The 27,920-nt window shown below is 45.3% G+C and overlaps 3 protein-coding genes across 12 annotated transcripts in view; 2 read left to right on the top strand and 1 right to left on the bottom strand.

Annotated features, from left to right (window-relative positions):
• The window catches only part of EML2 (EMAP like 2), a 102,431-nt gene extending 97,617 nt beyond the window's left edge, over window positions 1-4,814 (top strand). For all 3 annotated transcript variants that reach the window (XM_069985571.1, XM_069985570.1, XM_069985572.1), the window contains 14 exons: window positions 138-248; window positions 332-427; window positions 510-674; window positions 996-1,095; window positions 1,365-1,519; window positions 1,601-1,729; window positions 1,996-2,127; window positions 2,368-2,435; window positions 2,598-2,686; window positions 2,759-2,856; window positions 2,937-3,024; window positions 3,252-3,347; window positions 4,075-4,205; window positions 4,285-4,814. In XM_069985571.1, the coding sequence (XP_069841672.1) occupies window positions 138-248; window positions 332-427; window positions 510-674; window positions 996-1,095; window positions 1,365-1,519; window positions 1,601-1,729; window positions 1,996-2,127; window positions 2,368-2,435; window positions 2,598-2,686; window positions 2,759-2,856; window positions 2,937-3,024; window positions 3,252-3,347; window positions 4,075-4,205; window positions 4,285-4,410 (1,584 nt within the window). In that variant the 3' untranslated portion in view covers window positions 4,411-4,814. The remainder of the gene's footprint in view (window positions 1-137; window positions 249-331; window positions 428-509; window positions 675-995; window positions 1,096-1,364; window positions 1,520-1,600; window positions 1,730-1,995; window positions 2,128-2,367; window positions 2,436-2,597; window positions 2,687-2,758; window positions 2,857-2,936; window positions 3,025-3,251; window positions 3,348-4,074; window positions 4,206-4,284) is intronic.
• The window catches only part of GIPR (gastric inhibitory polypeptide receptor), a 130,091-nt gene that overhangs the window by 89,894 nt on the left and 12,277 nt on the right, over window positions 1-27,920 (bottom strand). For 6 of the 7 annotated variants that reach the window (XM_069985576.1, XM_069985574.1, XM_069985580.1 and 3 more), the window contains one exon: window positions 25,044-25,099. The exons of the other annotated variant lie outside the window; for it this stretch is intronic. The gene's annotated coding sequence lies outside the window, so the exon portion shown is untranslated. The remainder of the gene's footprint in view (window positions 1-25,043; window positions 25,100-27,920) is intronic. 7 annotated transcript variants of the gene reach the window in all.
• GPR4 (G protein-coupled receptor 4) lies at window positions 12,095-25,388 on the top strand. 2 transcript variants are annotated; one of them, XM_069985581.1, is made up of 2 exons: window positions 12,095-12,188; window positions 23,067-25,388. In XM_069985581.1, exon 2 carries the CDS (start codon window positions 23,270-23,272, stop codon window positions 24,332-24,334), a length of 1,065 nt encoding a protein of 354 aa, XP_069841682.1. In that variant the 5' UTR covers window positions 12,095-12,188; window positions 23,067-23,269; the 3' UTR covers window positions 24,335-25,388. The 2 variants fall into 2 exon arrangements, with proteins under 2 accessions (XP_069841682.1, XP_069841683.1); XM_069985582.1 differs by lacking the exon at window positions 12,095-12,188 and adding an exon at window positions 18,111-18,245.

Genomic DNA, 27,920 nt, shown 5'->3' with positions numbered 1-27,920 from the left:
CACATCTGTAATACATCATCTCCATAGTGAACCAAGCATGAAGCTGAAACAAATCCCGTCTACCAAACAACAAAAACTGTCCTGCCTTAATATTTTGCCAACTTTCTCTCCTGGTAACCGTGTGTTCCTGTCCCCAGGCTCTGCCCCCTCATGTCCGGATCTGGCACTCTGTCAGCCTTTGTACTCTTCATGTCATTGGAGTGGGACATTTCGACAGGGCAGTCACCTGTCTGAGTTTCTCTAAAGCAGTGAGTAAGGTTGCGGCTCTTGAGCGGCATTACACCTAAACCGATCACTTATTGTGACCCCACGTTCTGTTCTTCTTTCACAGGATGGTGGGAGTCATCTGTGCGCATGTGATGAATCTGGAGACCACGTCTTGTCAGTGTGGCAGTGGCAGCGTGAGACGAAGGTGACAGAAGTTAAGGTATGAGATTTCTTCAGATGTTTGAACAATATATGGCAAACATTTAGCAAAGCGTTAACTGAGATCATTTGTATGTCACCAGTGTTCTACAGAGCCTGTGCTTGCCGCCATTTTTCACCCAACAGAACCCAACTTGATTATAACTTGTGGGAAGTCCCAGCTGTATTACTGGAGCCTGGAAGGGCCCCCTGCTGGAGCGGCTGCAGGTGTAACAGCTACATTGAGCAAGAGACAAGGAGTTTTTGAGGTAGGTTGTAATAGGAATGAAGAATCATTATGTAGAGACTAAGCAAAGCCAAAAATTGGTGGCTCATCCAGGATGCTAGTACCTCTGTACCTCCAGGATGCTCTGCACCACAGTATATTTTGGCAACAGTAAAAGAAAAATACTTTATGGAACTATAAGATTCTGGGCTTATAATAGTTTTGCTTCTGCGACTTAGTGGATGTTACTTTATTCAATTAGTATAAAGATTTTTTTCAGTGTTAATACTTTGTGTCAGTAGTTATAGTAAATAAACTGGTGATGTCAGCAATGAACTGGTCTGATTACTTTACTCCTCCACAGAAACACGAGAAGCCACGCTTTGTCCTGTGTGTGGCCTTTGCAGAGAATGGAGACGTGGTCACTGGAGATTCTAATGGCAATTTGTACATATGGGGTAAAGGTAAGAAGAATCCTGGACCATTCCTCTGAAGGCTTCATAATAAGGGGGTGTTTGTATCACGATTTTAATGCATGTTCATATACACACAAACGTATGCAACTTTATGCGCACATCTTTTTTTTACATGTTAAACATATAGCTAACATCACAATATGTTTTGACATGAATAGAGAAGTCTTGATGTGGGTGCATCTATACACATACACATTATAGCTGCCGGCCAAATGCTAGGACCCCATGATTCCTGGGATGTCTTTGGTCTCTTTCAGGCAGTCACAGGATCTCCCAGGCTGTGTGTGGGGCTCATGACGGTGGAGTCTTCGCTTTATGTGTGTGCAGAGATGGAACGTTATTATCTGGAGGAGGCAAGGATGGAAGAATCATACTGTGGGACCGAGAGTATAAGAAAGTTCGGGAGACTCGGGTATGAAAGGACAGAGACTCAATAGAGAGCTTCTTGTATTGTGGGGTGGATCAATTGTATAACTTACTTTTTACTTAATAGATTCCAGAATGTTACGGGCCGGTACGCACCATCGCTGAGGGGCGAGGAGGGGACACGCTGTATGTGGGTACAACCAAGAACTGCGTGATGAGTGGCAGCCTGGAGAACGGACTCACCTGCTTAATACAGGTAATGCACTGGTGAAGTATAAGGCAAGATGTCAGCTGTATATTATCTGGCTGTACACCGGGGACAGTGTATCCTGACAGAATGTTTAATGGAGCTGCCACGGTTGTACATATTGAGTTTCAAGGATAACAAAGGTCTTTTGGTTCAGGATTAAACTACCTCTCTCAAGTCAGTGTAATGGATGAGGATGTTTTAATTTCTGTATAATGTCCAGAGTAGGATGTCACAGGCAACAAACCAACTTGTATCTTATCCTTCTGATTCAGGGTCACACTGAAGAGCTGTGGGGTCTCTGCTGTCACCCATCTCTTGACTTGTTTCTGACCTGTGGTCATGACAAGCTGGTTCATCTCTGGAACAGCAAAGACCATGAGCCTGTGTGGACCACCACCTTGGAGGTAAGAGACTCCATTGCATGATATATAACAGATAACGCTTTTTATATACCATGTGATAGATACAGAACTAGGGGTATTTACAGGGCAGTAGGAAGCCGCTCACACTGATTATACAGTCTCGGATATCATTTACTAATAATATTAACATGTATAGTCAGTGTACAGTGTAACCATTTTTTCTGGATGTGAAACACTGTGTGTATAACCTGTTCATAAACAAATGTGTTCACGCTTCTTCAGGATCCTGCTAGAGTGGCCGGATTCCATCCATCTGGAAGTGTTGTAGCTATAGGGACCACAACGGGGAGGTAAGTGACGTATATAAATACATCTTATATCATCTAATCTTACTATAAGACCACCTTTCTGTATATATAGAGTTCAGCTACAGTTCTGCATGTTGTGTACAGGAGATTTCAGTGACTACTCTTCCTTGTAGCTCAGTCTTATCATCCCCCCCTTCCTTGCAGGTTCCTGGTCTTAGACGCTCAGTCCCACGTTATAGTGACAACCTTTTCAGATGCGGGTGAACAGATCAGTACCATCAGCTACAGTCCTGGTAAGGTTCTAACTTTGTCCCCTGCTAATTTCTCTGGGTTTTCCTGTACCTTACCATCTTTTTATCCTACAGATGGCCAGTACTTGGCGGTGGGATCACATGACAACTTTATTTACTTGTATGAAGTAGCTGAAGAAGGACGAGAGTACAGACGGGTGGGAAAGTGTTCGGTGAGTAGCGCAGGGAAAATATCTGGACTTTCTGCGTATCGTGTTATATGTAAATATCACCTTGTTCCTCCTCCCTATAGGGTCACTCCAGTTACATCACGTTCCTGGACTGGGCAACGGACAGCTCCAGCTTCATGACTAACAGCGGCGACTATGAAATCCTCTATTGTGAGTAACATGATCCTCAGGTCCTGGTGTGCACTGGGATCTTCACAGCAGCTGGTCTCATTGTGTTCGGGTTATGTGCATATGGGAACAACGACTGTAGATGAAGTCTTTTACGGCAGCAATATCGGAGTGACGGCAGCTACTATTGGGGGCTACCAGTGGGTGGTGGGGGTGCTGGCTGTACCGCCTTGGGTATAATAATGACAATGATTTCTCCCTCCACCCAGGGGACCCGGATTCTGGGAAGCAGATTGTAAGTGCAGAGAGTGTACGTAATGCGGATTGGGAGAATGGTTCGTGCGCGCTGAGCTTCCATGTGCTAGGTGAGTTCTTGCTTATTCCTGAACAATAATCTGTGTGTATATAAAGTATATATATCCATGTGTCTGCTGACTGGTATCTCCATATCACATCCCCTCAAAGCAAATTGTCATAAAAAATTAAAAGTGTAAGCCATTTTTATCATTGATTCATGGTATAGACGTTGCCCACTAGTGGTCATAGAGAGCATCCTTGTGCCTTTTTCCTCCTACTGCAGAGGGCGCCCTTGAGTGCTTTTAGATAGTCAACTTCCTATTTGAGCCAGTCTCTCAAAGCAGCTGTAGTTGTAACCTCACTATGGTACCGTGTCTCCACCCAAATCTTTCTGGAAACTCTCTGTGGGAATGAAGATGGTCTTCCTCTTCTTCTGCCAGGGGCTGACTATGGAAACCTCCACTTAAGCTCAGAACACACTCACAAGAAGAATGAATGAAGCAACTTGGCAGATATATTTATGAGGGGTTGAACAAGGTTGAACACAACACAATTAAAGTGTTATACGATTATACCCATAGTAATAAGGAATGCCTCCAACGCATATAACACTGCTTTCAGGTGTCTCTGTGTCTAACCACATACAGAATCAATAAATGCTGAGAACTGTAATCCCTGCTTGTCTTCAGCTGCAGCATTCACTTTTCAGAATGGTTACGTGATAATGGAAGCTTTTTACAATACTTTCACCAATAACCAAAATTTTTGACTTCTTTGACTTCTTTCTTGTTCCAGGCATTTGGCCGGATGGAGCAGACGGAACAGACATTAATTCAGTGATCAAGTCACACGACAAGAAACTGGTAGCCACAGGAGACGATTTTGGAGGCGTCCGTCTGTACGCTTTCCCTTGTGTGGTGCCCCGGGTAAGAACATTAAATTTTGTGCAATGTGTAATGGGCCCAAAAGTGTCTTTCTCACTAGTGTTCTTTTCTCTCTTTTCAGGCCCCCAGTAATAAGTACAGTGGTCACAGCAGTCATGTCACCCGCCTCAGCTTCCTGCACAATGACAGCGCTCTCATCTCGGTTGGAGGCAAGGATTGCACAGTGTTGCAGTGGGCAGTGATGTGACACCCCCACCCCTTACCTAGAGCCCACTGTATTCCTGCACACTCTCTGTGTCGTCTTCCCGTACAAAACCTCTAGATCTTACCAGCAGAGTCTTGTTTTCAGTCCTGATTCCCGAGCATTGTTTCCCCCTTTGGTCCCTCCAGCAGTGCCCCACCCCTGCAGTGCACCACCTGGCACCACAGTATCTGCTTCCGCCACATCTTAGCACCAGTTGTAATAGTCTTGCCGCTGGACAGCATGTTACTACGGAAGACTGTCTTCACCAGGACTAGTACACTCTTATTTGCACAGCTGCACAGAGTATTTAAGACCCTTAAATTAGCAGAAGGTCTGGTACTCACCCCTGAAAAGTTTGTTCTTGGAGGCTGGCACTGACAATTTACTGCAATAAATTCTATAAAACATCTAACGCTTCTCTCTGATCCTTCCAGAAAGAGAGGTGACACCTGAACCCTGGACAAATAAAGGGGGCAATCCCTATGGCATCTGTGCCATCTTCTGGCCTATCTTACACGCATTTGGCTATGTGGCTCTGCCCCCACAGCCTCTTGTGCAGTTTGTCCACACACAGCTTGGCACCACTTGGCACATGTCTGGCTGGCAGCAGCACCATTTCTCTGTTCTGTCCCCGCAATGTGACTGCACACTCCCAGGTACAGGGTCACCCCTTCAGGCCAAGGCAGATACAGTACCCAGTTATAATCCCAGGCCGCCAAACCTGAATATGTAGAAGCAACAGTCTGCAATAATTAATCTATCTCTTCAGGCGCCGCCAGCCACAGACAGCCTGTACATACAGAGCATACATTGTATATATACAAAGAGACTGTGACGCAGAAACGCACACAATAACTAACTGTATAGTAATCAATAAACCCCAACAAAATACTATGTAAACTTCACCAACTAAGAAAAACATTACATTTACCGAGGACCAGGGGGCCCCACACACCTTGTTCAATGTATCACATCCATTATCCCTGTGCCGAAGAGCTTACAATCTAATATCACCATCTCACACAATGTATCACTACTAAAGTTGACCGAAAGTTGCCAAAGGCTGTATCCATGTTTTCCAGAACTGCCTAGGGTGGCATCTAACATCTCCAAATACTGGGAGTCAAATGCAGAGTGTTCGGGTTTGGAGAACGCTGCCAAACCCAAACAGTTTGGTAACTCCGCTCAGCACTATCCCTGGCCCTAAGAGCTCACAATCTACTCTCCAACACAGAGTATCATTCTCGTCATCCCCGACTTCCCCTGTCGTCACATTACTGCTTTGCTTCCAAGTCAGATCATTAAGATGGAGACACGTAATGCCGGAAGGCCTTGGTGTAAGAACAGGACATGAAGGCGTCTTGGTCAGTCACTGGCGTCCCGGACACTTTCTGCTGGTCGCTGACCAAACTTGCCCCCTTGTTGTATACACAGCCTTCTGATTGCACTGTATACACCCGAGATCACAGGAGAGAAGCTGCACAAGGGGCAGAGGTAGAGGAAGCACAGACAACAGTCAGGACAATGGAAGGAACTGGACTCCAGGCTGGAAATAGAAATGTCACTGGCAGGCTGCCCAAGAGATAACATGTGCCATACAGCGCTGCATCAGTGTATACACCACCACCTCATGAACTGACATATGGGTCACACAGCAGAGTTCCTATATTTCAGCCTTAGGGGATTATAAAGTGTTAGAAAATCATGGCCACTTTCTTCTAGCGACAGCACGACTCTTGTCTCCAGTTCAGGTGTGGTTTGGAATTAAGCTCCATTCACTTCAATGGAACTGAGTTGCAAAACCTGCACCCAAACTGGAGACAAGAGTGGTGCTGTCTATTGAAGAAAGAGGCCATGTTTTTCTACCACTGGATAACCCCTTTAAGGGTAGCTTCACACGCACCGCACTCGCAACGGATTTCACGCTGCGAGTTTGCAGCGAAATCCACTGTGGATCCTGGTAATGCGAAGTGAAAGGGTCACATAACTGCAGCGGAATTTTCATTCCGCTGTCAGTATGTGACCCGGACCCTTTAACCCCCCGCTCCGCCGCAGTCCCCGGCCCGCAGCATACATTACCTGCTCGGCGCCGAGGCTGTGTGTGAGGCTCCTGGCTGCCCTTGCTCCTCATCAGCCAATCAGTGCACGGGAGCATCACATACAACAGAGGCGCCGAGCAGGCAATGTATGCTGCGGGCCGGGGCGGCGGGGGGTTAAAGGGGCCGGGTCACATATCCGCAGCAGAATGAAAAATTCCTCTGCGAGTATGTGACCCAATACAACTTTACTATACCAGGATCCGCAGCGGATTTCGCTTTAAATCGCAGCGTAAAATCCGCTGCGGATCTGGTACGTGTGAAGCTACCCTAAAGGGGTTTTCCAGAGTTGGAAAAGCATGGCTTTTTTCTTTCAGAAACAGCGACACTCTTGTCCTCTGGTTGGGTTTGGTATTTGTTTGTGTACGTCTATGGGACTGTCTCGCAGTAACATTGGATCAGTCTAGACACTCATGTCAGAAATTCTTTTTTGTAACATGTACACTTTAAGGTTTAATTCACACTGAGCTTTTTTATATAAATTAAAGAGGCACTGCAGTCTTCTCTGTATCATTCGTAAAATAAGAATAAAAATGACCACAAAAGGTTCCTGTGCGCCGCTTATAGTGCCCACATAATAATGCCATCTGTCTGGGGTTTGTATGGGCACATTCCTGCTGCAACCACCTGGCGATATTGGGTGATCATGTGACTACTAGTAGGTTCATGGGTTACAATGCTCTATAAGGCCCCATTCACATAATAAGGCACAGCTATTTGTCATTCTCTCCATTTTATGGTGCAGGACCAAAACTGGGATGTTTGCCTGTAGTACACAAACACAGCTTTTTTTTCCCCTGACTTCTCTGAGAAGGGATTATATTACAGCACTGAAGACATACAACAGTAGCTACACTCGTATTTACACAAGGACAGCTGCCCTGAGCTTTATGGATGATGAGAAGGAAACCTTGCTTTGTCTTTCAGGAACAGTGTGGATCATTTTCTGCAGACAGACTAGCTCAGCTTGTAGGTACGCAGCCCGGGCCTTTCTTTCCTGCACATGAAAGTCCTGCCTTCACTTCCTGTGTTCTGTCCTGATCTAGGTATTACTAGAGACAGATTTCCCCTGACAACAAGCAGTGGACAGTAGAGAAGTCATCTAGTGGCCAATAATTAGAGTCATTCTGCTGGGATAGGGAGTCGTTTTTAGTAAATTGTGATTTTCGATCATAGAGAGGAAAGTTGTTCAAATAGTCAATGGGGCATATGTAGCTATGCAATGGTATACAACAGAATTTTTCTGACAATACCATGTGAGTTACCCCAAAACATGAAACAAGTAGTAATTTTCCTAAAATAAAGTATTTATTCTTGCCACAAGGAGCAGTTCAAGTGCCACAGTATAAGGTATTTCTCATACGTTATACACATCTTATCATATGAATTAGTACTTTTCCTAAAACACAGTGAGAAATTGTTCCTTCTGTGATCTGAAGGGGCTGTGGCCGACTGTTTTATGACAACAATGCAAAGGCCACATAAGATGATCACAGCACCAAGAGATGTTGACAGCCATGTCCTTGTGGTCTACAGACATCATTATTCATTGCCTCTGAAGATCATTCATTAGGCAGAACCTGAGGAGGCTACAAGAGGATCTATTGGGGTGGATGCTGGCCAATCAATTATGTCCATTTGGTGTTCTCCATGTCCAGACATGTGCCTGTCCCTGACTCTGCTGTCATCTTGCTGTGGACATTCTTAGTGATGCAGTTTTGAGCAAGGCTTACAGGAGGATATGGCTGTGCTGTATATGGTGTATCTATAGCTATGGGCCTGTCGCCTCCTCTTATCCCTCATTGTTTGGCCTCACTGCGTTACCTGGTTACTGTTTTTCTCTCTCTTGTTCGCTAAGCTCTAATTTCCAGTCCGACTCTCCAGGAAAGATAAGACAGATAAGATTCAGCTGAAACCAGATGAGACTGTCCCGAGCCAGAGAGAGAGACCGGGATGGAAGACGAGCAACCAGGGACAAGCCTAATCCTTAGATCTATAGATAAATGTGACCTGAAACTCACTGAATCACATAATAGAAAAAGAAGCAAAATTCAAAAGACGTTCCATTGTGATGCACCAGGCTAGTGCGTCTTGGAGATTTTTACTACAATCTTTCCTGTCATCTGATGTAGACCTAAATACATCAGATGGGTTCAATGTCGGATGTGTCCTGTATAAAAATTCTGTTAATTTCCTTGAGTGTTGTTAGGGGTATCTGACAGCAGCACATCACACTCTGTGCCCTCCACGCTAAGGGGGTTATAAACCTGCTACCTACTATGTGACATCACCAGGCTTACCCAGATAAACCTGCCACCTACTATGTGACATCATCAGGCTTACCCTGATAAACCTGCCACCTACTATGTGACATCACCAGGCTTACCCAGATAAACCTGCCACCTACTATGTGACATCATCAGGCTTACCCTGATAAACCTGCCACCTACTATGTGACATCACCAGGCTTACCCAGATAAACCTGCCCCCCACTATGTGACATCATCAGGCTTACCCTGATAAACCTGCCACCTACTATGTGACATCATCAGGCTTACCCTGATAAACCTGCCACCTACTATGTGACATCATCAGGCTTACCCAGATAAACCTGCCACCTACTATGTGACATCATCAGGCTTACCCTGATAAACCTGCCACCTACTATGTGACATCATCAGGCTTACCCTGACAAACCTGCCACCTACTATGTGACATCAGGCTTACCCTGATAAACCTGCCACCTACTATGTGACATCATCAGGCTTACCCTGATAAACCTGCCACCTACTATGTGACATAACCAGGCTTACCCAGATAAACCTGCCACCTACTATGTGACATCATCAGGCTTACCCTGATAAACCTGCCACCTACTATGTGACATCACCAAGCTTACCCAGATAAACCTGCCACCTACTATGTGACATCATCAGGCTTACCCTGATAAACCTGCCACCTACTATGTGACATCACCAAGCTTACCCTGATAAACCTGCCACCTACTTTGTGACATCATCAGGCTTACCCTGATAAACCTGCCACCTACTATGTGACATCACCAAGCTTACCCAGATAAACCTGCCACCCATTATGTGACATCACCAGGCTTACCCTGATAAACCTGCCACCTACTTTGTGACATCACCAGGCTTACCCTGATAAACCTGCCACCTACTTTGTGACATCACCAGGCTTACCCTGATAAACCTGCCACCTACTTTGTGACATCACCAGGCTTACCCAGATAAACCTGCCCCCACTATGTGACATCACCAGGCTTACCCAGATAAACCTGCCACCTACTATGTGACATCACCAAGCTTACCCTGATAAACCTGCCCCCTACTATGTGACATCATCAGGCTTACCCAGATAAACCTGCCCCCTACTATGTGACATCACCAGGCTTACCCAGATAAACCTGCCACCCATTATGTGACATCACCAAGCTTACCCTGATAAACCTTCCCCCTACTATGTGACATCACCAGGCTTACCCTGATAAACCTGCCCCCTACTATGTGACATCATCAGGCTTACCCTGATAAACCTGCCACCTACTATGTGACATCATCAGGCTTACCCAGATAAACCTGCCACCTACTATGTGATATCATCAGGCTTACATAGATATCCCACCACCTACTTGGTGACATCCTTAGACCAGATAAACTTGACCTCTACTATATGAAATCATTAGGGTTAACCGGATGGCTTAACCTGCCATCTCCTAAGTGACATTCTCAGGCTTACTGTCATGGATAGCCCAGAGCTATCCATGTAAACCTGTCCCTATTATGTGAATTTACCAGGCTTACCCTGATAACCTGACCCCTATTATGTAAAATCTTCAGGCTTATCCAGATAAACCTGCACCCTACTCTTTGACATCCCAATAGCTATCTAACAAAACCATTCCCTAATATGAGAATTTACCAAGCTTACCTTAAACACATCTTTCTTTGTGACAGCTGTACCTGAAAAATTATTATAATTGCATCAGCTCTTCCACGTGGCTAGATAAAAGGCCTTTGGCAACCATCCAGGACCCTGCGCTGTACTGAGCAGGGGTATAAACCCTGAAAAATGTGCCACCACCTTACTTTGTGTACCTGACAGCCCAGACTCCATACACCTCATCACTGTGTGTACCTTACAGCCCAGACTCCATACACCTCATCACTGTGTATACCTGACAGCCCAGACTCCATACACCACATCACTGTGTGTACCTTACAGCCCAGACTCCATACACCTCATCATTGTGTATACCTGACAGCCCAGACTCCATACACCTCATCACTGTGTACCTGACAGCCCAGACTCCATACACCTCATCACTGTGTGTACCTGACAGCCCAGACTCCATACACCTCATCACTGTGTGTACCTGACAGCCCAGACTCCATACACCTCATCACTGTGTACCTGACAGCCCAGACTCCATACACCTCATCACTGTGTACCTGACAGCCCAGACTCCATACACCTCATCACTGTGTACCTGACAGCCCAGACTCCATACACCTCATCGCTGTGTGTACCTGACAGCCCAGACTCCATACACCTCATCACTGTGTGTACCTGACAGCCCAGACTCCATACACCTCATCGCTGTGTGTACCTGACAGCCCAGACTCCATACACCTCATCACTGTGTATACCTGACAGCCGAGACTCCATACACCTCATCACTGTGTGTACCTTACAGCCCAGACTCCATACACCTCATCACTGTGTACCTGACAGCCCAGACTCCATACACCTCATCACTGTGTGTACCTTACAGCCCAGACTCCATACACCTCATGACTGTGTATACCTCATAGTTCAGACTCCATACACTTCATGACTGTGTATACCTGATGGTTCAGACTCCATACACCTCATGACTGTGTACCTGACACCCCAGACTCCATACACCTCACGACTGTGTGTACCTGATAGTTCAGACTCCATACACCTCATGACTGTGTATACCTGATAGTTCAGACTCCAGTCATGAGGTGTATGGAGTCTGAACTATCAGGTATACACATACACCTCATGACTGTGTATACCTGATAGTTCAGACTCCATACACCTTATGACTGTGTATACCTGATAGTTCAGACTCCATACACCTCATGACTGTGTACCTGACACCCCAGACTCCATACACCTCATGACTGTGTGTACCTGATACCCCAGACTCCATACACCTCATGACTGTGTGTACCTGACACCCCAGACTCCATACACCTCATGACTGTGTGTACCTGACACCCCAGACTCCATACACCTCATGACTGTGTGTACCTGATAGTTCAGACTCCATACACCTCATCACTGCGTGTACCTGTCATACTGGACCAAAAACAACACCTAATCGCTGGGTGTACCTGACCCCCTCGGCTTCTGGTTTCCTGTGTTACCCTGCATGTAGAGGATATTGTGGATATTTTACCTCTCTGCCCCGTTGGGCCCCGGGCTCTTCACAGTCTGTGCTCTGTAAGCCTCTGCTCTGGGAATGGTTAATATTTAGCCCAGCCCATGAGTCTATCTCCATCTCAGGATCCAAAGCTGAATGCAAAGCAGTCCAGCCCAGCACTATGCAGAGCGCACTCCTCAACCAGCGGAGCTAACACTCTCCAGGGTCCCGACTACACCTATCCCTCCTGGCAGCGGCACTCTACAAGGCAGGTAAGAATACCAGTATATATCGCATTACACAACCGCAGCATTGAGTGACAGTCTGACTAAACCACAGTGATGGGACCTCTCAATAATTCATCAAGTGTGCGGCTGAAAGCAGTCTAAGACGTGATGTCCCTGCCTAACCCCAAATATTAGGTCCTGCCCTGTGAGGCTGCACTCTCTCCCATAACCCTGAACTCTCTTCTGTACAGCTGCACTCTTATCCCTAATCCTGAACTCTCTTCTGTACAACTGCACTCTTATCCCTAATCCTGAACTCTCCTGTGTAATGCTGTACTCTCATTCATAACCCTGAACTCTCCTGTGTAATGCTGTACTCTCATTCATAACCCTGAACTCTCCTGTGTAATGCTGTACTCTCATTCATAACCCTCTCCTCTGTAAAGCTGCACTCTAACCCATAACCCTGAACTCTCCTGTGTAATGCTGTACTCTCATTCATAACCCTGAACTCTCCTGTGTAATGCTGTACTCTCATCCATAACCCTGAAATCTCCTCTGTAACGCTGCACTCTAATCCATTCTGTATACTCTCATCTGTAATGCTGCACTCTAATCCATTCTGTATACTCTCCTCTGCAATGCTGCACTCTCGCTCATTCTTCATGCTCTCCTCTGCACTCTCATCCATTCTGTATACTCTCCTCTGTAACGCTGCACTCTAATCCATTCTGTATACTCTCCTCTGCAATGCTGCACTCTCGCTCATTCTTCATGCTCTCCTCTGCACTCTCATCCATTCTGTATACTCTCCTCTGTAACGCTGCACTCTAATCCATTCTGTATACTCTCCTCTGCAATGCTGCACTCTCGCTCATTCTTCATGCTCTCCTCTGCACTCTCATCCATTCTGTATACTCTCATCTGTAACACTGCACTCTAATCCATTCTGTATACTCTCCTCTGTAACGCTGCACTCTAATCCATTCTGTATACTCTCCTCTGTAATGCTGCACTCTAATCCATTCTGTATACTCTCCTCTGTAACGCTGCACTCTAATCCATTCTGTATACTCTCCTCTGTAACGCTGCACTCTAATCCATTCTGTATACTCTCCTCTGTAACGCTGCACTCTAATCCATTCTGTATACTCTCCTCTGCAATGCTGCACTCTCGCTCATTCTTCATGCTCTCCTCTGCACTCTCATCCATTCTGTATACTCTCATCTGTAATGCTGCACTCTCATCCATTCTGTATACTCTCTTCTGTAATGCTGTACTCTCATCCATTCTGTATACTCTCCTCTGTAATGCTGCACTCTAACTCATTCTGTATACTCTCCTCTGCACTCTCATCCATTCTGTATACTCTCCTCTGCACTCTCATCCATTCTGTATACTCTCCTCGGCACTCTCATCCATTCTGTATACTCTCTTCCATGTCTCTAAATTCTCCTCTATTTCTGCCCTCTCTCACTCTCTCTTTCGGACACTTTCACGCCTGCTCTTTATCTTGCTTGTGCTGTCTCGTCTGCTCCTGCGTTGTCTCTCCTGTTTTCCAGTTTACACTCATCCCTGCACTCTAAATAACTTTCCTCTCTGCTCTCATTCATCTCTTTTCCATTTTTAACAACATCCTTCCCTGCAGAGCCCTCAAGCTTTTCTCCCTCTGTCTCTAATACTACACATCTCTCTGACACTCTCTTACCTGAGCACTCTCTCCGGTGTTGTCTCATCTCCCATTCTGCACTCTTTCTCCATTGACAGCATATCCCCTCTCATATCAATTCTGTCTCATTAACCTGTCCATCTCTGTCTCTCTATACTGTAATATTTGTGTCTGTCTCTCCCCACCGGTAGCTGTCTCTCCACACTTCCATGTCCTGCGCCCTCCTGTCGCTTGCAGCACTTTCCTGGACTGTCTTGTTTCCTAATCGCTTCCAATATGTAAATATTTATATGTAAAGTAGACAGCTCATTAATCACTCTATTACCCCCACCCCTATCGGCCCTTGTTGCTCTCCCATGACGAATCCTAATGATCTGTCACAAAAAGAGACAGTCAGAGGAGCAGTCTCAATTGAAAAGGTGTCTAGACCAATTAACCAAGACCACAAGGAAGCTGACACCAGCAGTCCTGCCGCAACCTCTCCTGTCTAGAGCCCCGAACACTCATCTCTACATAGTATTACTACCTGTAACCCCTCAAAATACTTGTCTCTACATAGTATTACCACCTGTACCCGCTCTACATAGTATTACCACCTGTACCTCCTCTACACAGTATTACCACCTGTACCCGCTCTACATAGTATTACCACCTGTACCTCCTCTACACAGTATTACCACCTGTACCCCCTCTACATAGTATTACCACCTGTACCTCCTCTACATAGTATTACTACCTGTACCCCCTCTACACAGTATTACCACCTGTACCCCCTCTACATAGTATTACCACCTGTACCCGCTCTACATAGTATTACTACCTGTACCCCCTCTACACAGTATTACCACCTGTACCTCCTCTACACAGTATTACCACCTGTACCCCCTCTACACAGTATTACCACCTGTACCCCCTCTACACAGTATTACCACCTGTACCCCCTCTACACAGTATTACCACCTGTACCCCCTCTACATAGTATTACCACCTGTACCTCCTCTACACAGTATTACCACCTGTACCCCCTCTACACAGTATTACTACCTGTACCCCCTCTACATAGTATTACCACCTGTACCCCCTCTACATAGTATTACCACCTGTACCCCCTCTACACAGTATTACCACCTGTACCTCCTCTACATAGTATTACTACCTGTATCCCCTATACACAGTATTACTACCTGTACCCCTCTACACAGTATTACTACCTGTACCCCTCTACACAGTATTACCACCTGTACCCCCTCTACACAGTATTACCACCTGTACCTCCTCTACATAGTATTACCACCTGTACCTCCTCTACACAGTATTACCACCTGTACCCCCTCTACATAGTATTACCACCTGTACCTCCTCTACACAGTATTACCACCTGTACCCCCTCTACATAGTATTACCACCTGTACCCCCTCTACACAGTATTACTACCTGTACCCCCTCTACATAGTATTACTACCTGTACCCCCCTCTACATAGTATTACTACCTGTACCTCCTCTACATAGTATTACCACCTGTACCCTCTACATAGTAATACTACCTGTACCCCCCTCTACATAGTATTACTACCTGTACCCCCTCAATGTACTTGTCTCTAGAGACTTGCATAGCTTTTAGTTACAGTGGGTGGGGGGTCCAGGCTTGGTGAACAGCCCGGGGCCTATGGTAAGTTAATCCGCCCATGATCAACAGACTCGTCTATACCCACCATTACTGCCCACTGAACACACTCACCTCTACCCAACATCCCTGCCCCATAACTACTCACTTGTACCATTACTGCCCGATAACTACTAACTCCACTAACCTTTACCCAATATTATAGCCCAATACCCCTCACCCTACTCACAGACCCTCTTTAAGGCTCCATTCACATGTTCTGTAGGCTGCCCGTAGCCAAGGACCTATATCTACGCTCTGCACTACAAAAGTGTATCTGTAGTCGTTCGCAATGTGCGGATCCGTTTATTAGAGAATGACAACCCCATAACCTGTATGGAATATGTGAAAGGGGCCATTGAAACTAATAGGTCTGTAGTGCTGTCAGCCCACAGAACATATGAAAAAGGCCTAACTATTCAACCTATTATCTTGTACCCAGTAATGCTGCCCCATAACCACTCACCCTCCTCACCTGGGTATCTCCTGTATATAATATATATGTACAGCTGGTATAACCTGGGGATCTCCTGTATATAATATAAATGTACAGCTGGTATAACCTGGGGATCTCCTGTATATCATATAAATGTACAGCTGGTATAACCTGGGGATCTCATGTATATAGTTGTATATGTACAGCTGGTATAACCTGGGGATCTCCTGTATATAATTATACATGTACAGCTGGTATAACCTGGGGGGCTTCTGTATATAACGATACAGCTGGTATAACCTGGGGCTCTCTATGTACAGCTGGTATAACCTGAGGGGCTCCTGTATATAATGATACAGCTGGTATAACCTGGGGATCTCATGTATATAATTATATATGTACAGCTGGTATAACCTGGGGATCTCCTGTATATAATTATATATGTACAGCTGGTATAACCTGGGGATCTCCTGTATATAATTATATATGTACAGCTGGTATAACCTGGGGATCTCCTTTATATAATTATATATGTACAGCTGGTATAACCTGGGGATCTCCTGTCAGGGCCGGCTCCAGCTTTTTGTGGGCCCTTGGGCGACAGAGCCTCGGCGGGCCCCTTTGAGGAGCAAATCATGGAGAGACAGGCGAGGAAAGATTTGCAGCAGAAGAAACATGCGGCTGCTGCATATCTTTCTCCTCCTGTATCTCCTGATCTCTGCAGTAGTCAGGACTCTGGAGGAGTCAGACCCAGTCACAGGATTATATATATATATATATATATATATATATATATAATGCTGGTGCTGCTAGTTCTCTAGTATACAGCTCCTTCTGTGTGTGTGTGTGTGTATATACATACACACACACAGAGCAGGAGCTGTATACTAGAGAACTAGCAGCACCAGCATTATATATATATATATATATATATATATATATATATTTATTTATAATATGAACATGGTGAGACCTCTAGTTCTCCTATATACAGGCCCTGCAGTTATATACAGTGTGTGTATATATATATATATATATATATATATATATATATATATATATATATATATACACACACACTGTATATCACTGCAGGGCCTGAATATAGGAGAACTAGAGGTCTCACCATGTTCATATGATAGATAGGAGATAGGGAAATAGATAGATAGATAGATAGGAGATAGATAGATAGGAGATAGGTAGGTAGATAGATAGATAGATAGATAGATACAGATATCTAGTTGTTTTGTGTATAGAGGTCCTGCTGTAATATATATATAAATATATATATATATATATATCCTGCTGTAATAGATATATATATATTACAGCAGGACCTCTATACACAAAACAAGTAGAAGAACCAGCACATACAGGACACTTAGTTTGCAGAGCCTACCTGCTGCCCTCTATCAGGTCATGTGTCCGATCACATGACCCGTGACATCATCAAAGGTCCTTCAGACTCAAAGGTCCTCTTTCCTACTCGGCTGTAGGGAAGATTTGTGATGGAAGACAGGTGCTCGGGGGCCCCAGTATGTATCGGCGTGGCCCCTAACTGTCACATGCGGCCTCTAGGGGCCCAGTCCCCTTTGTTACTACACTTTTTTTTCTTTTTTACTAACAAAAAAAATGTAGTAACAAACGGGAGTGGGCCCCTAGAGGAGCTGGGGGCCCCGGCATTTGCCCTACTTAGCCGGGTGCTGACGCCGGCCCTGTGACTCCTGTATATAATGATACAGCTGGTATAACCTGGGGATCTCCTGTATATAATTATATACGTACAGCTGGTATAACCTGGGGATCTCCTGTATATAGTGATACAGCTGGTATAACCTGGGGATCTCCTGTATATAATTATATACGTAAACAGCTGGTATAACCTGGGGATCTCCTGTATATAGTGATAAGGACCATGTTGGTATAACTTGGGCAGGCAGAGCTGGCCTAAGCATTTTTTGATGAAGCGGCCCAGGAGTAAAATGGGTTCTGGCCATTAAAAAAAAAAAATTCTACTTTATTTCTATAAATACAATAATTGATAAATAATTTACTGCTGTATAATTGACATGTTGTTCCCTTCCTCTGACCTCATCACTGTGGTATGAATGGATGGGGAGAGGCTCGGCACTATCATTAGTGATCCTCTAAGTAAATGTCTTTAATTAATTAATAATAGATAAGCCATTACCCTTCATCTTCTCCATGTGGAGCTCTAGGAATGAGGAAACGTAGATAATGGAAACATGATGCCGGAGTGTAGTGTGACACAGAAGCCCAAAATATAGCGGTCCCTGTGCAGCTGTGCTCCTCCTGTCACCGCACCTGCAGTGTAAGTAATGAGGCTCAGGACTGACCTTATACCTGTGCCGCGCATTCATCCATAACTGTGACCTGCTACACGTACACCCAGCACGCCTACAGTGAAATCACATACACTACACGCGTGTGACAACCCCTACTGACTACATCCAGCAGTTACACACAATAGAATCCCTACCATCACATCTGGCAGCTACACACTCAGATTAGTGCTCCTTATCCTCACAGCCAGCAGTTACACAATCACACCAGTGTCCCCTAGGGTTCCTAGTTCTTCGATTAATGATAAATAATTGCAAACGAGCGCTTTTTACGAACAATCTATCATTCACCATGATAGACGGAACGATAGTCGTTAGTTACGATAGCAATTATGGTAGTTCTTATACGAACTAAGGCTATGTTCACACTACGTATCTTTCCATCTGTAGTGCGAACCGCAAATATACGCACATAGTTTTGAGGTTGATGCGTTCGCTTGAAAGTATACGATATACGCCCGCACAGTGCACACTACGTATGAGCTTACGGCCGGAAATTTTCATTAGAGGCTTCATCATTGCCTGCAACACACAGAAAAATTATCGCTTAAATTCCAACAATAACTTTTTTTGCGCAAAAATGTAAATGTAAAAAAGTGTAATAGGGCACTTATTCTTACATTTAGAAATTACACACTCACATCTGCACTCCTTACCCTTATATCTAGCAGTTTTAAACATTGACATTAGTCCCTTAGGGTCCTATTCCACAGGCCAAGGAGAGCCCAATCAACGATGTAAACGAGCGGCGATCTGCTAGATCGCCGCTCGTTTACTGTGCCTATTCCACGGCCCGATGTCGTTACCGATGTCCTTGCAGCATCATACATTACCTGTCCAGGCTTCTTACCCGCGCTGTCTTCATCTCCGGGTCCCGCGCGCTCTATCTTCAGAATGGCCGGTCAGCTGACAGGCCACACTCAGCCAATCACAGGCCGCGGCGGTCCCGGCCTGTGATTGGCTGAGCGCTCCGTCAGCTGCCGGCCATTCTGAAGATAGAACGCGCGGGACCCGGGGATGAAGACAGCGCGGAGAAGAAGCCTGGACAGGTAATGTATGCTGCTGCTGCTGCTTGACAAATCGTCGGTCACCCGCTGCCCACCACTATTCAACCGTAGCGATCTGGCCCTAAATGAACTATCAGCCGATGACACGATCATCGGCTGATCGTTCTCTCTATTTCACCGAACGATAATCGTCTGAATCGGGCCAAATGGGGCCGATCCGGCCGGTTATCGTTACTGTGGAATAGGGCCATTACTTTCACACGCTCAACAGCTGCACTCTCACGTCAGTCCCTTACTTGCACACACTCAACAGCTGCACCCTCAAATCAGTCCTTTACTTGCACACACACAACAGCCGCACACTCACACCAGTCTCTTACTTGCACACACTCAACAGCTGCACCCTCAAATCAGTCCCTTGCACGCACACAACAGTCGCACACTCACATCAGTCCCTTACTTGCACACATACAACAGCCGCACACTCACACCAGTCTCTTACTTGCACACACTCAACAGATGCACCCTCAAATCAGTCCCTTGCACACACACAACAGTCGCACACTCACATCAGTCCCTTACTTGCACGCACATAACAGCTGCACCTTCATGTCAGTCCCTTACTTGCACACACACAACAGCTGCACCCTCACGTTAGTCCCTTACATGCACATAAATAGTCCCTTATTGGCACAGACACACACACACACCAGCTGCACATTCACATCAGTTTCCGATTATCGGCAATTAGTGTTGCTAGAAATTATGATTTATGATTTGCCGATACGGGTCGTGTATACGTTGGCAAACTGTCAAAGTAGGATGCCAATATATACATGCATGTCAACTGCCTTTGGGTCATTTCCCACATCTATAAGTTTATTTTCTCAGACTCAAAAATGTAGCAGACTATGCTTCCGAGTTTAAGAAAATAAAAGTATACGTGCAGGAAATAACCCGAACATAATCACTAGCTGACCATGTTTGGATCATTAAGTCAAAGGGGTCTGTGCCTGTATACATTGGCATATGCCAATGTATTAGTGACGTGAAATGCAAATAAAGTCAGATGTTTTGCTGGCCGTTGAGTGGAGTGCACTGCTGTGAACTCCCCCTGGCTGTATATTGGGATCCCAATGGGTTCCAAGATTGAGACTGGGTGCGATCATAACTTTAACCATGTCTAATGACATGTCAACACTTGCTGCAAATCATAGTAACAAGTAACATTATTTTCATGCTCCTCGAACCAAGATCCAACAATCCAAAGATCCCATCACAATCTAGAAACAAAGTCTTGACTAGGGAATGGAGTTGGTCACATACAATATCCAGATATGTGTGTGCTGTCCCCACTCAGAAATGCCTGCAGTCACTGACCATGTTGATGTTTCACGGCGTCAACAAAGGTTTGGCTTCTGCAGCACCGCCATGGGGTATCATCCTTGTGTAGTGCACACCTGATGGTTTTTCATGGATACTGGTGGCATAGTGAAGGACAGTAGTTTTGTGTGTGTCAGTGTACTGCATGGACATCACTAACAATGTTTGTGCAGCCCTGCCCACACGATTATCGAGCCGTGTAATAGGCTCAGTAAGCAAGCGATGATGTAGCAGATCAGTGCTCGCTTAACCTATGCGTCGAGTTATCTAATACAAAATCATATTGTGCCCCTTGTCCTCACATACAGCAGCTACAGTCACAGTATTTACTTTGCTAAGGGTGGAATCAAAATTGGCGCTTGGCGTATATTTTGGCTTAAGAACGCTGTAGCTACAAGTTAGCTGGGAAAAATGAAGCGCTGTACCCACAGGACGTTTTTAATAATATTAATATTTATTTGTCTAGGGCCAACAGATTCCGCAGCGCTTATGTTTTTGTATTTGGAGTATTTTTCCAAGGTATTTTGGCATTTTCCCACTCTTTTGAAGTTTTGCTTAATCTTGAGACTATGGCTTTGGCTTTTTTAAGTAGTTTTTCCTGTTAGACTTTAATATGAGGGAAAAAGAATGCCAGAAAACAAGCCAAATCAATATGCATATTGTTGTTGTTTCCCCAATTCTTCCAAAAAATTCTTTAATCACATGATGAAAGAGTCACATGACTTGTAAAAAAAAAAAAATTGCATAGGCTAAAACTCCAGAAATAAAAGCGCCTATACCAATTTACAATAAATAAAAAAAACGTCAAAACACAGGAAACACTGCTGCCAGGTTCTTTTTGCCAAATAAAAGTAATACAAAATTTGTGTCTGACAGAAGCCTTAGGGTACTATTACACGGGCCGATAGGGGCCCAATTATAACTGTAAATGAGCGCCGATCTGCTAGAACGGCATTCGTATACTGGGCCTATTACACGGCCCGATAATAGTTTAACAAGGGCTGCATGGACATCGTTACTGATGTCCTTGCAGCCCTGGCTTAAACTGTACATTACCTGTCCATGCTCCAGGGCTCCTCTTGCAGTCTGCTTTTCCCGGGTCCCGCACGCTGCAGCTTCAGAGCGGCCCGTCTATTTTTTTTGCGTAAAAGGGTCAGATGCAAATAAATTTTTCCGCAAATGCCCGTTTTGCGAATAAATTTTCGCACCTGTCCCCTCTACGCCCTTTGTGCCAGAGAAGCAGGGAGGGCGTGGAGAGGGGGGTATACAGGGGACACGGACCCTGGGTCCGCTGAATTAATAATTTTTCTCACTAAAAAATGAAAAGGAAACCGTTTCACTTAATGCCCACATTGGTGTGCAAGGGATTTCAATGAAACCGCGGGGACATTTTTAAGCCTAGCGCAAAAAACCGCTGGACTTAATAAATGTTCCTTATTCATAAAGAACATCTTACCTACCTTATTTTAGGGTTGTCGAACAAACCGTCTTTTTCAATTATTTCTTATGGAGAGATCTGCTGTGATGTATGAGTGATTTGGATTATAAGCACATTGATGGAACGAATTATGCTGGTAATGCAAGGTTTCACTGCTCACACATACAGCATCCGCACAGATTTGGTGCCGTGATTTGGTGCCGTGTTCGGTTATTTAGTTACATTAAATCTGCTGCGGTGCGGGTGTACGTGTGAACACACCCTATTTCTTTTCATTAGCTAAGATTTCCTGTTCTGTACAGATTACTTTCCAGCAGTCTCCTCCTTATCATTACATACAAGGGTACAGTGATAGATAAGAAACCATTCACAATTGCTGAAGCTCAGACTATGCAGTTAATGTAATACTGTCTCTGATGGTGGATGTTTGAAAGAAAAGAGAGTGGTAATGTTGGATTTCAGCATACCCAGTCGTTCCAGGGAGAGATAAGCTGGAGCATGGAGTACACCAGTAGCCTATTTACCTCTCCCTATTTAACTAAGCACATACACCTTGGCTATCTGATGTGTCCTCTGGCTGTAGAACTGCTTACATTTCTTAAAGTGCCCATATACCTTATAGCAAAGTCTTTGCCATCATCAGCGAGACTGGCTGACATTATGAAATGTATGAGGAACTTCCGACTCTCTGACAGATGATGTTGGTGGAGATAAAGGTTTTGTGTCTGGCCCTTCCCTCCCTTTGAACGTTCTGCCGTACCGAACATTGATGTGTATTGAGATGACAGGAAAGATAACTGTTCGACCAGTATATGGCCATGTAAGGCTATTTTGTTGAGTGACTTGGCACTATACTACATGCTTATAACGTAATGTATTTGTGTGTTATTCCCACAATCTTTGTACTTTTTCTCGTAGAAGTTACATGACGTGGTTCTCATGGCCTTATTTGTATCCCCCAGGCCCTGCTGTTCCAGTCCATGATGGTATAGTGTTCCATAATCATGAGCCGCTGCCATGCACAACCAACTCAAGGACCCGGGCAACACTGAGCCCCTAACAAGGGGAGGGAGGAGAGATGGATGTTTCAAGAGCCAAATATATGGTATAGAAGTAAAGGAAACAGAACAAAACTTCTCTCTAAGCACATTTCACTTTCTCTAACATGTCCAACATCACTCCAGATGCTTGCAACGTTGACTCTGACCTGGACGGTGTGCTTCCTCCATCCCTTTATGCCGTTGTGTTCGTAGTGGGACTCCCGGCCAATCTGTTGGCCCTCTGGGCTGCCTGGCTGCAGGTAAGGAAAGGAAAAGAACTTGGAGTCTACCTTCTGAACCTGAGCCTGTCGGATCTCCTCCTCATTTGTGCACTACCACCCTGGACGGATTACTACTTGCGGAGGGATGTATGGGGATATGGACCTGGGGCCTGTCGTCTTTTTGGCTTCATCTTCTATACCAATCTTTACGTAGGTGCTGCCTTCCTGTCCTGTGTATCGGCTGACCGCTACTTGGCAGTGGCACATCCTTTGAGGTTCCCTGGTGCTCGGCCCATCCGCTCTGCTGCTGCAGTCTCTGCATTGGTTTGGGTCCTAGAACTGGCAGCCAATGCCCCTCCGTTGTTTAGAGACGCTATCACCAGAGACCGCTACAACCACACTTTCTGCTACGAGAGCTATCCCTTATCTGGGAAGGGAGATGCGCTGGCCAATGTGGGGAGGGTTTTAGCTGGATTTTTATTGCCTTGGGGGATAATGCTTTTATGTTATGCTGGGTTACTTCGTGCCCTGCGAGGCAGTGCATCCTGTGAGCGAAGGGAGAAGAGACGGGTACGTCGGCTCGCCTTAGGGCTCCCTTGTGTGGCACTGCTCTGCTATGGGCCCTATCACGCCTTGCTTCTCCTACGCAGTCTGGTGTTTCTGATAGGAGGAGGTTCTGTAGCAGCAGGTGAAAGCTGTGCACTGGAAGAGCGGTTGTTCCCAGCTTACCATGCTTCTCTGGCAATGGCCACACTGAACTGCTTAGCTGATCCTGCCCTCTATTGTCTGGCTTGCCCAGGAGCCAGGGGGGAGGTAGCAAAAGCAATAGGTAGAGTGGTGGCTTGGGCAATGGGCAAGGACAGAAATGGTTGGCGGGAAAGGGGTGGGGATGGCAGAGGAATTGGTGGTCGCGGTGAGGAGGTGGGAATGGTGGAGATGGGAGGGAGAGGGGGAAGCTCCATCGTCTGAGTTGGATAAGCAATTGGAGGAATGTGTACAGAATAGAATTAAAGAATTTCATGTCTTATAATAAAACTTTGGTGGAAATTACATCGCCGTAAGGACAACTGAAAAGATTCCACAGACAGAGCGATGGTCTGCAGGTAGAGTGTTACTGTGTGAAGATATAACATCTAGCAGCTCTGTCTGCCATCTGTGTGCTGAGTCAGTGTGTGTTACGTAGACACATCCAGAACGCAGGGGCAATCGAGTTACACAGGAACAGCGGAGAGGAGGAGTGTGGGGGTACACAGCTGTTACTGATGGAGGTTCGAGCTGTACCAGGCGCAATACTCACACATACAAATAAAAACGTCGGCAGAATAGGCATCTGTCGTCCTTGTGCACCTCACAGTTATCGTTCAGGGTCACTCACTCCTGAGATTAACTGAAGAGTGTGAGCTTTGTGGCCAAAGAAGGTAGCCATCATGGCTTCGTACATTGTAACATATTTAAGACAATCTAATTAATCAGGTCACTAAAATTATTGTATACCCGAAAAATATATAACACTTATATACAGTAGTCACATAGTATGTAGCACCTATCCACCCAACAAAATGCGTCAACAAAAATATACAAACCTATATCCTATATAAATAGGATAGGACCCTCCTTTGTGTTTGTTTGCATACAATGCTTTATTTTGCTTGTTTTTATGTGCAGATACAATGCTTACCTTCAGATTCCATCTATTCTTCCTTTTTTCTAAAAAGCTTAATGTGGAAGTAAAACCTGAAAAACACAGGACGCCATTGTTACTATATACAGAGAATTACAGAGACAGCATCTTATATGTACACATGAGCAGAGGGCATCTAGCCAATGTCCATCGGGATGGTAGAGAGGCACAGTGGGTAGAGAGGTGGTTTGTCCCCTATCTTACCCCTCATTCTCTACATTCACCCATTAACACTGGCCTCTGCTCTTCCTGTCCTGATCTCTTACTCCACAGCCTCGGGATCACTCCTCTGATGGCAGATGGGAAACATCTGCATGGATTCTGTGCCTGGGAATGTGTTGTCCCTGCTGCAACCCAAAGGGCAGACGGTTCCCACTTTCCTTGAGCTTTTAGTTCCCTCTTATCAAATAAACTTTTTTCATCCTGTCTTTAGTGTCTCCACTTTGGCTAAATTAATAATTAGGTTGAGAATAGCCTTTTATCCCTGTATAACCAAGGACTGGTGTAGCCCTCAACCCCAGTATAACCAGAGTTGGGGTACGCCTCTACCCTGGTATAACCCAGAGTTGGTGTACCCCTCTACGCCGGTACAACCCAGGAGTAATGTGCCCCTCTACCCTGGTGAAACCCAGAGCTGGTGCACCCCTCTACCCCAGTATAATCCAGGGTTGGTGGACCCCTATCTCTGTATAGATCAGGTTGAGTACATGCCTCTATCTTTATAGATCAGGTTTGGTCTCACACTCTAACCCTACATACAACATGTTGGGTCTGCCCATTTGAAGTCAAGTTGAATGTACCGCTCTATCCCAGTATGGATGAGGCTGGGTATACATCCCTGTATAGATCAGGTTGGGTGTATGTACCCCTCGATCCCTGTACAGATCAGGTTGTGTGTACCCCTCTATCCGTTATAGATGAGGTTGGGTATACTCCTCAGTCCCTGCATAGATCAGGTTGGGTATACGCCTCTATCCCAGTATAAATCTGGTAGGTTACCCCTAGATCTTTGTATAAGTGTAGTTCACCTAGTTTTACGACTTTAATAAACTCATCAATCTACCACTAAGGGTCCTATTACACGGAGCGATTTTTAACGATTAACGACTAACGATAGCAAACGAGATTGTTCATCATTAACCTGAAATCGTTCACCATATTACACAGAACGATGGTCGTTAGTTACGATCGTTACTACGATCATTATTGCGATCCTTACTATGATTGTTTATTCTTTCTGATCCCGGCAGAACAATGTGCAATTACACTGAACAATTAGTGAAAAAATACGGAACTTGAGCAAACGAATGTGGAATTACAAAGAACGAATAACGATAATTTTAGGTTCAGATCTAAATCAACAATCAACGACATAAGAACGATTTTTCGATTGTTGCCTGCAATTACACAGAACGATTATCATTTAAATTCGAACGATATAACGATTTTTTGCATGATAATCGTCCCGTGTAATAGAACCCTAAGACCAGTAGACCATTTAGGGTCCTCATTATGCATTACAGATGAATTGCTTAAAGAGGACCTGTCACCCCCCGTGCCAGGGTGACAGGCTCCCGACCCCCCAATAGAGCCCCCTATACTTACTTGATCCCACCGGGTCCCGCTTCCTGAGCCGGTCGGGTCACGGAGATTTCAGCGCCCGAAGCTCGGCACGCGCGCTGAGAGATGAGTCCGATGCCCATAGAGAATGACGGAGCATCGGACTCCCCATTCATTCTCTATGGGCGTCTGACTCTGCTGTCAGCGCGCGCGCCGGGCTTCGGGAGCTGATATCTCCGTGACCCGACCCGCTCAGGAAGCGGGACCCGGCAGGATCACGTAAGTATAGGGGGATCTAACAGGGGGTCCGGAGCCTGTCACCCCGGCACGGGGGGTGACAGGTGTCCTTTAAGCACTCATTTAGCGAATGAAAAGCAATAATTTTTTTTCTTTAAATGATAGGTGTTTAGACAGAAAGATAAGAAAAGTTGTTATCATAATATAATACTAATAATTATGAACGATGAGTGTTTACACTGAAAGAGTATGTTCACATTGAGCAAATCAGGCGGAATTCCGCAGTGGAACTTCTTTGAGTGGAGAGCCGCGGCAGGGGAGAAGCGTTCGCTATCCCATAGACGGGCAATGACACACTGAGACAGGTGGGATTCCATGACGAATTCCGCCTGATTTGCTCAGTGTGAGCAAAGACCCCCGAACGATTAATAATGATTTTGAGGTCAGCTCAGAAGATACGATCAACGACATACAAATGATTTTTTTATTCGAACGTTGCCATGTTTAAACTAGAAGATTATTGCTTAAATTCAAACTATTTAACGATTTATTGCATAATTGTCCAGTGTAAAAGGCTTTGGTGGCTGACAACTCCACTCCTTTGCCCCACCTCGCTTCACAGCAGACCAGTGTATGAACACATCAGTAGTATTGGACACAATAAAACTATACCCCATAGGTCAGGTTCATAGTGCTCCACAAGCTGCCTTAGGCTGCATTCACATGTTCGTGTTTTTCTTGGTCTGTGATTGTGGTCCACTAGCTACCTCCATGATCCATGCAAAACCGTCTGTGTTGTCATACATTTTGCTTCTGTGTCTTTCAAGGATCTGTTTTAGGGTCTGTTCACACGTACAGACTCGCTGCGTATTTATCGCTGTGAGTTTCTCGCACATAAATCCACAGCGATACTGATTGCTATCAAGTCAATGTATGTGTATTCTCGCTGCGTGTTTGGTGCGATTTTTACATGCGAGCTTTGATTTTCACAGGCAAGTTCAACACCACAAAAAACGCAGCTACTTTCATGCGAGTTTTACGCAGCGAGTCTGTACGTGTGAACAGACCCTAAAGCAT

Source organism: Dendropsophus ebraccatus, chromosome 10, assembly GCF_027789765.1.
Source record: "Dendropsophus ebraccatus isolate aDenEbr1 chromosome 10, aDenEbr1.pat, whole genome shotgun sequence".
NCBI classification, from domain to species: Eukaryota; Metazoa; Chordata; class Amphibia; order Anura; family Hylidae; genus Dendropsophus; species Dendropsophus ebraccatus.
Note: the sequence above shows the minus strand (reverse complement) of the source record. Positions and strands in the feature narration are given on the sequence as shown.

Bases quoted from the DNA above. Each gene is read 5' to 3' on its own strand.
- GPR4 (XM_069985581.1), top strand. From the start codon at position 23,270: ATGTCCAACATCACTCCAGATGCTTGCAACGTTGACTCTGACCTGGAC.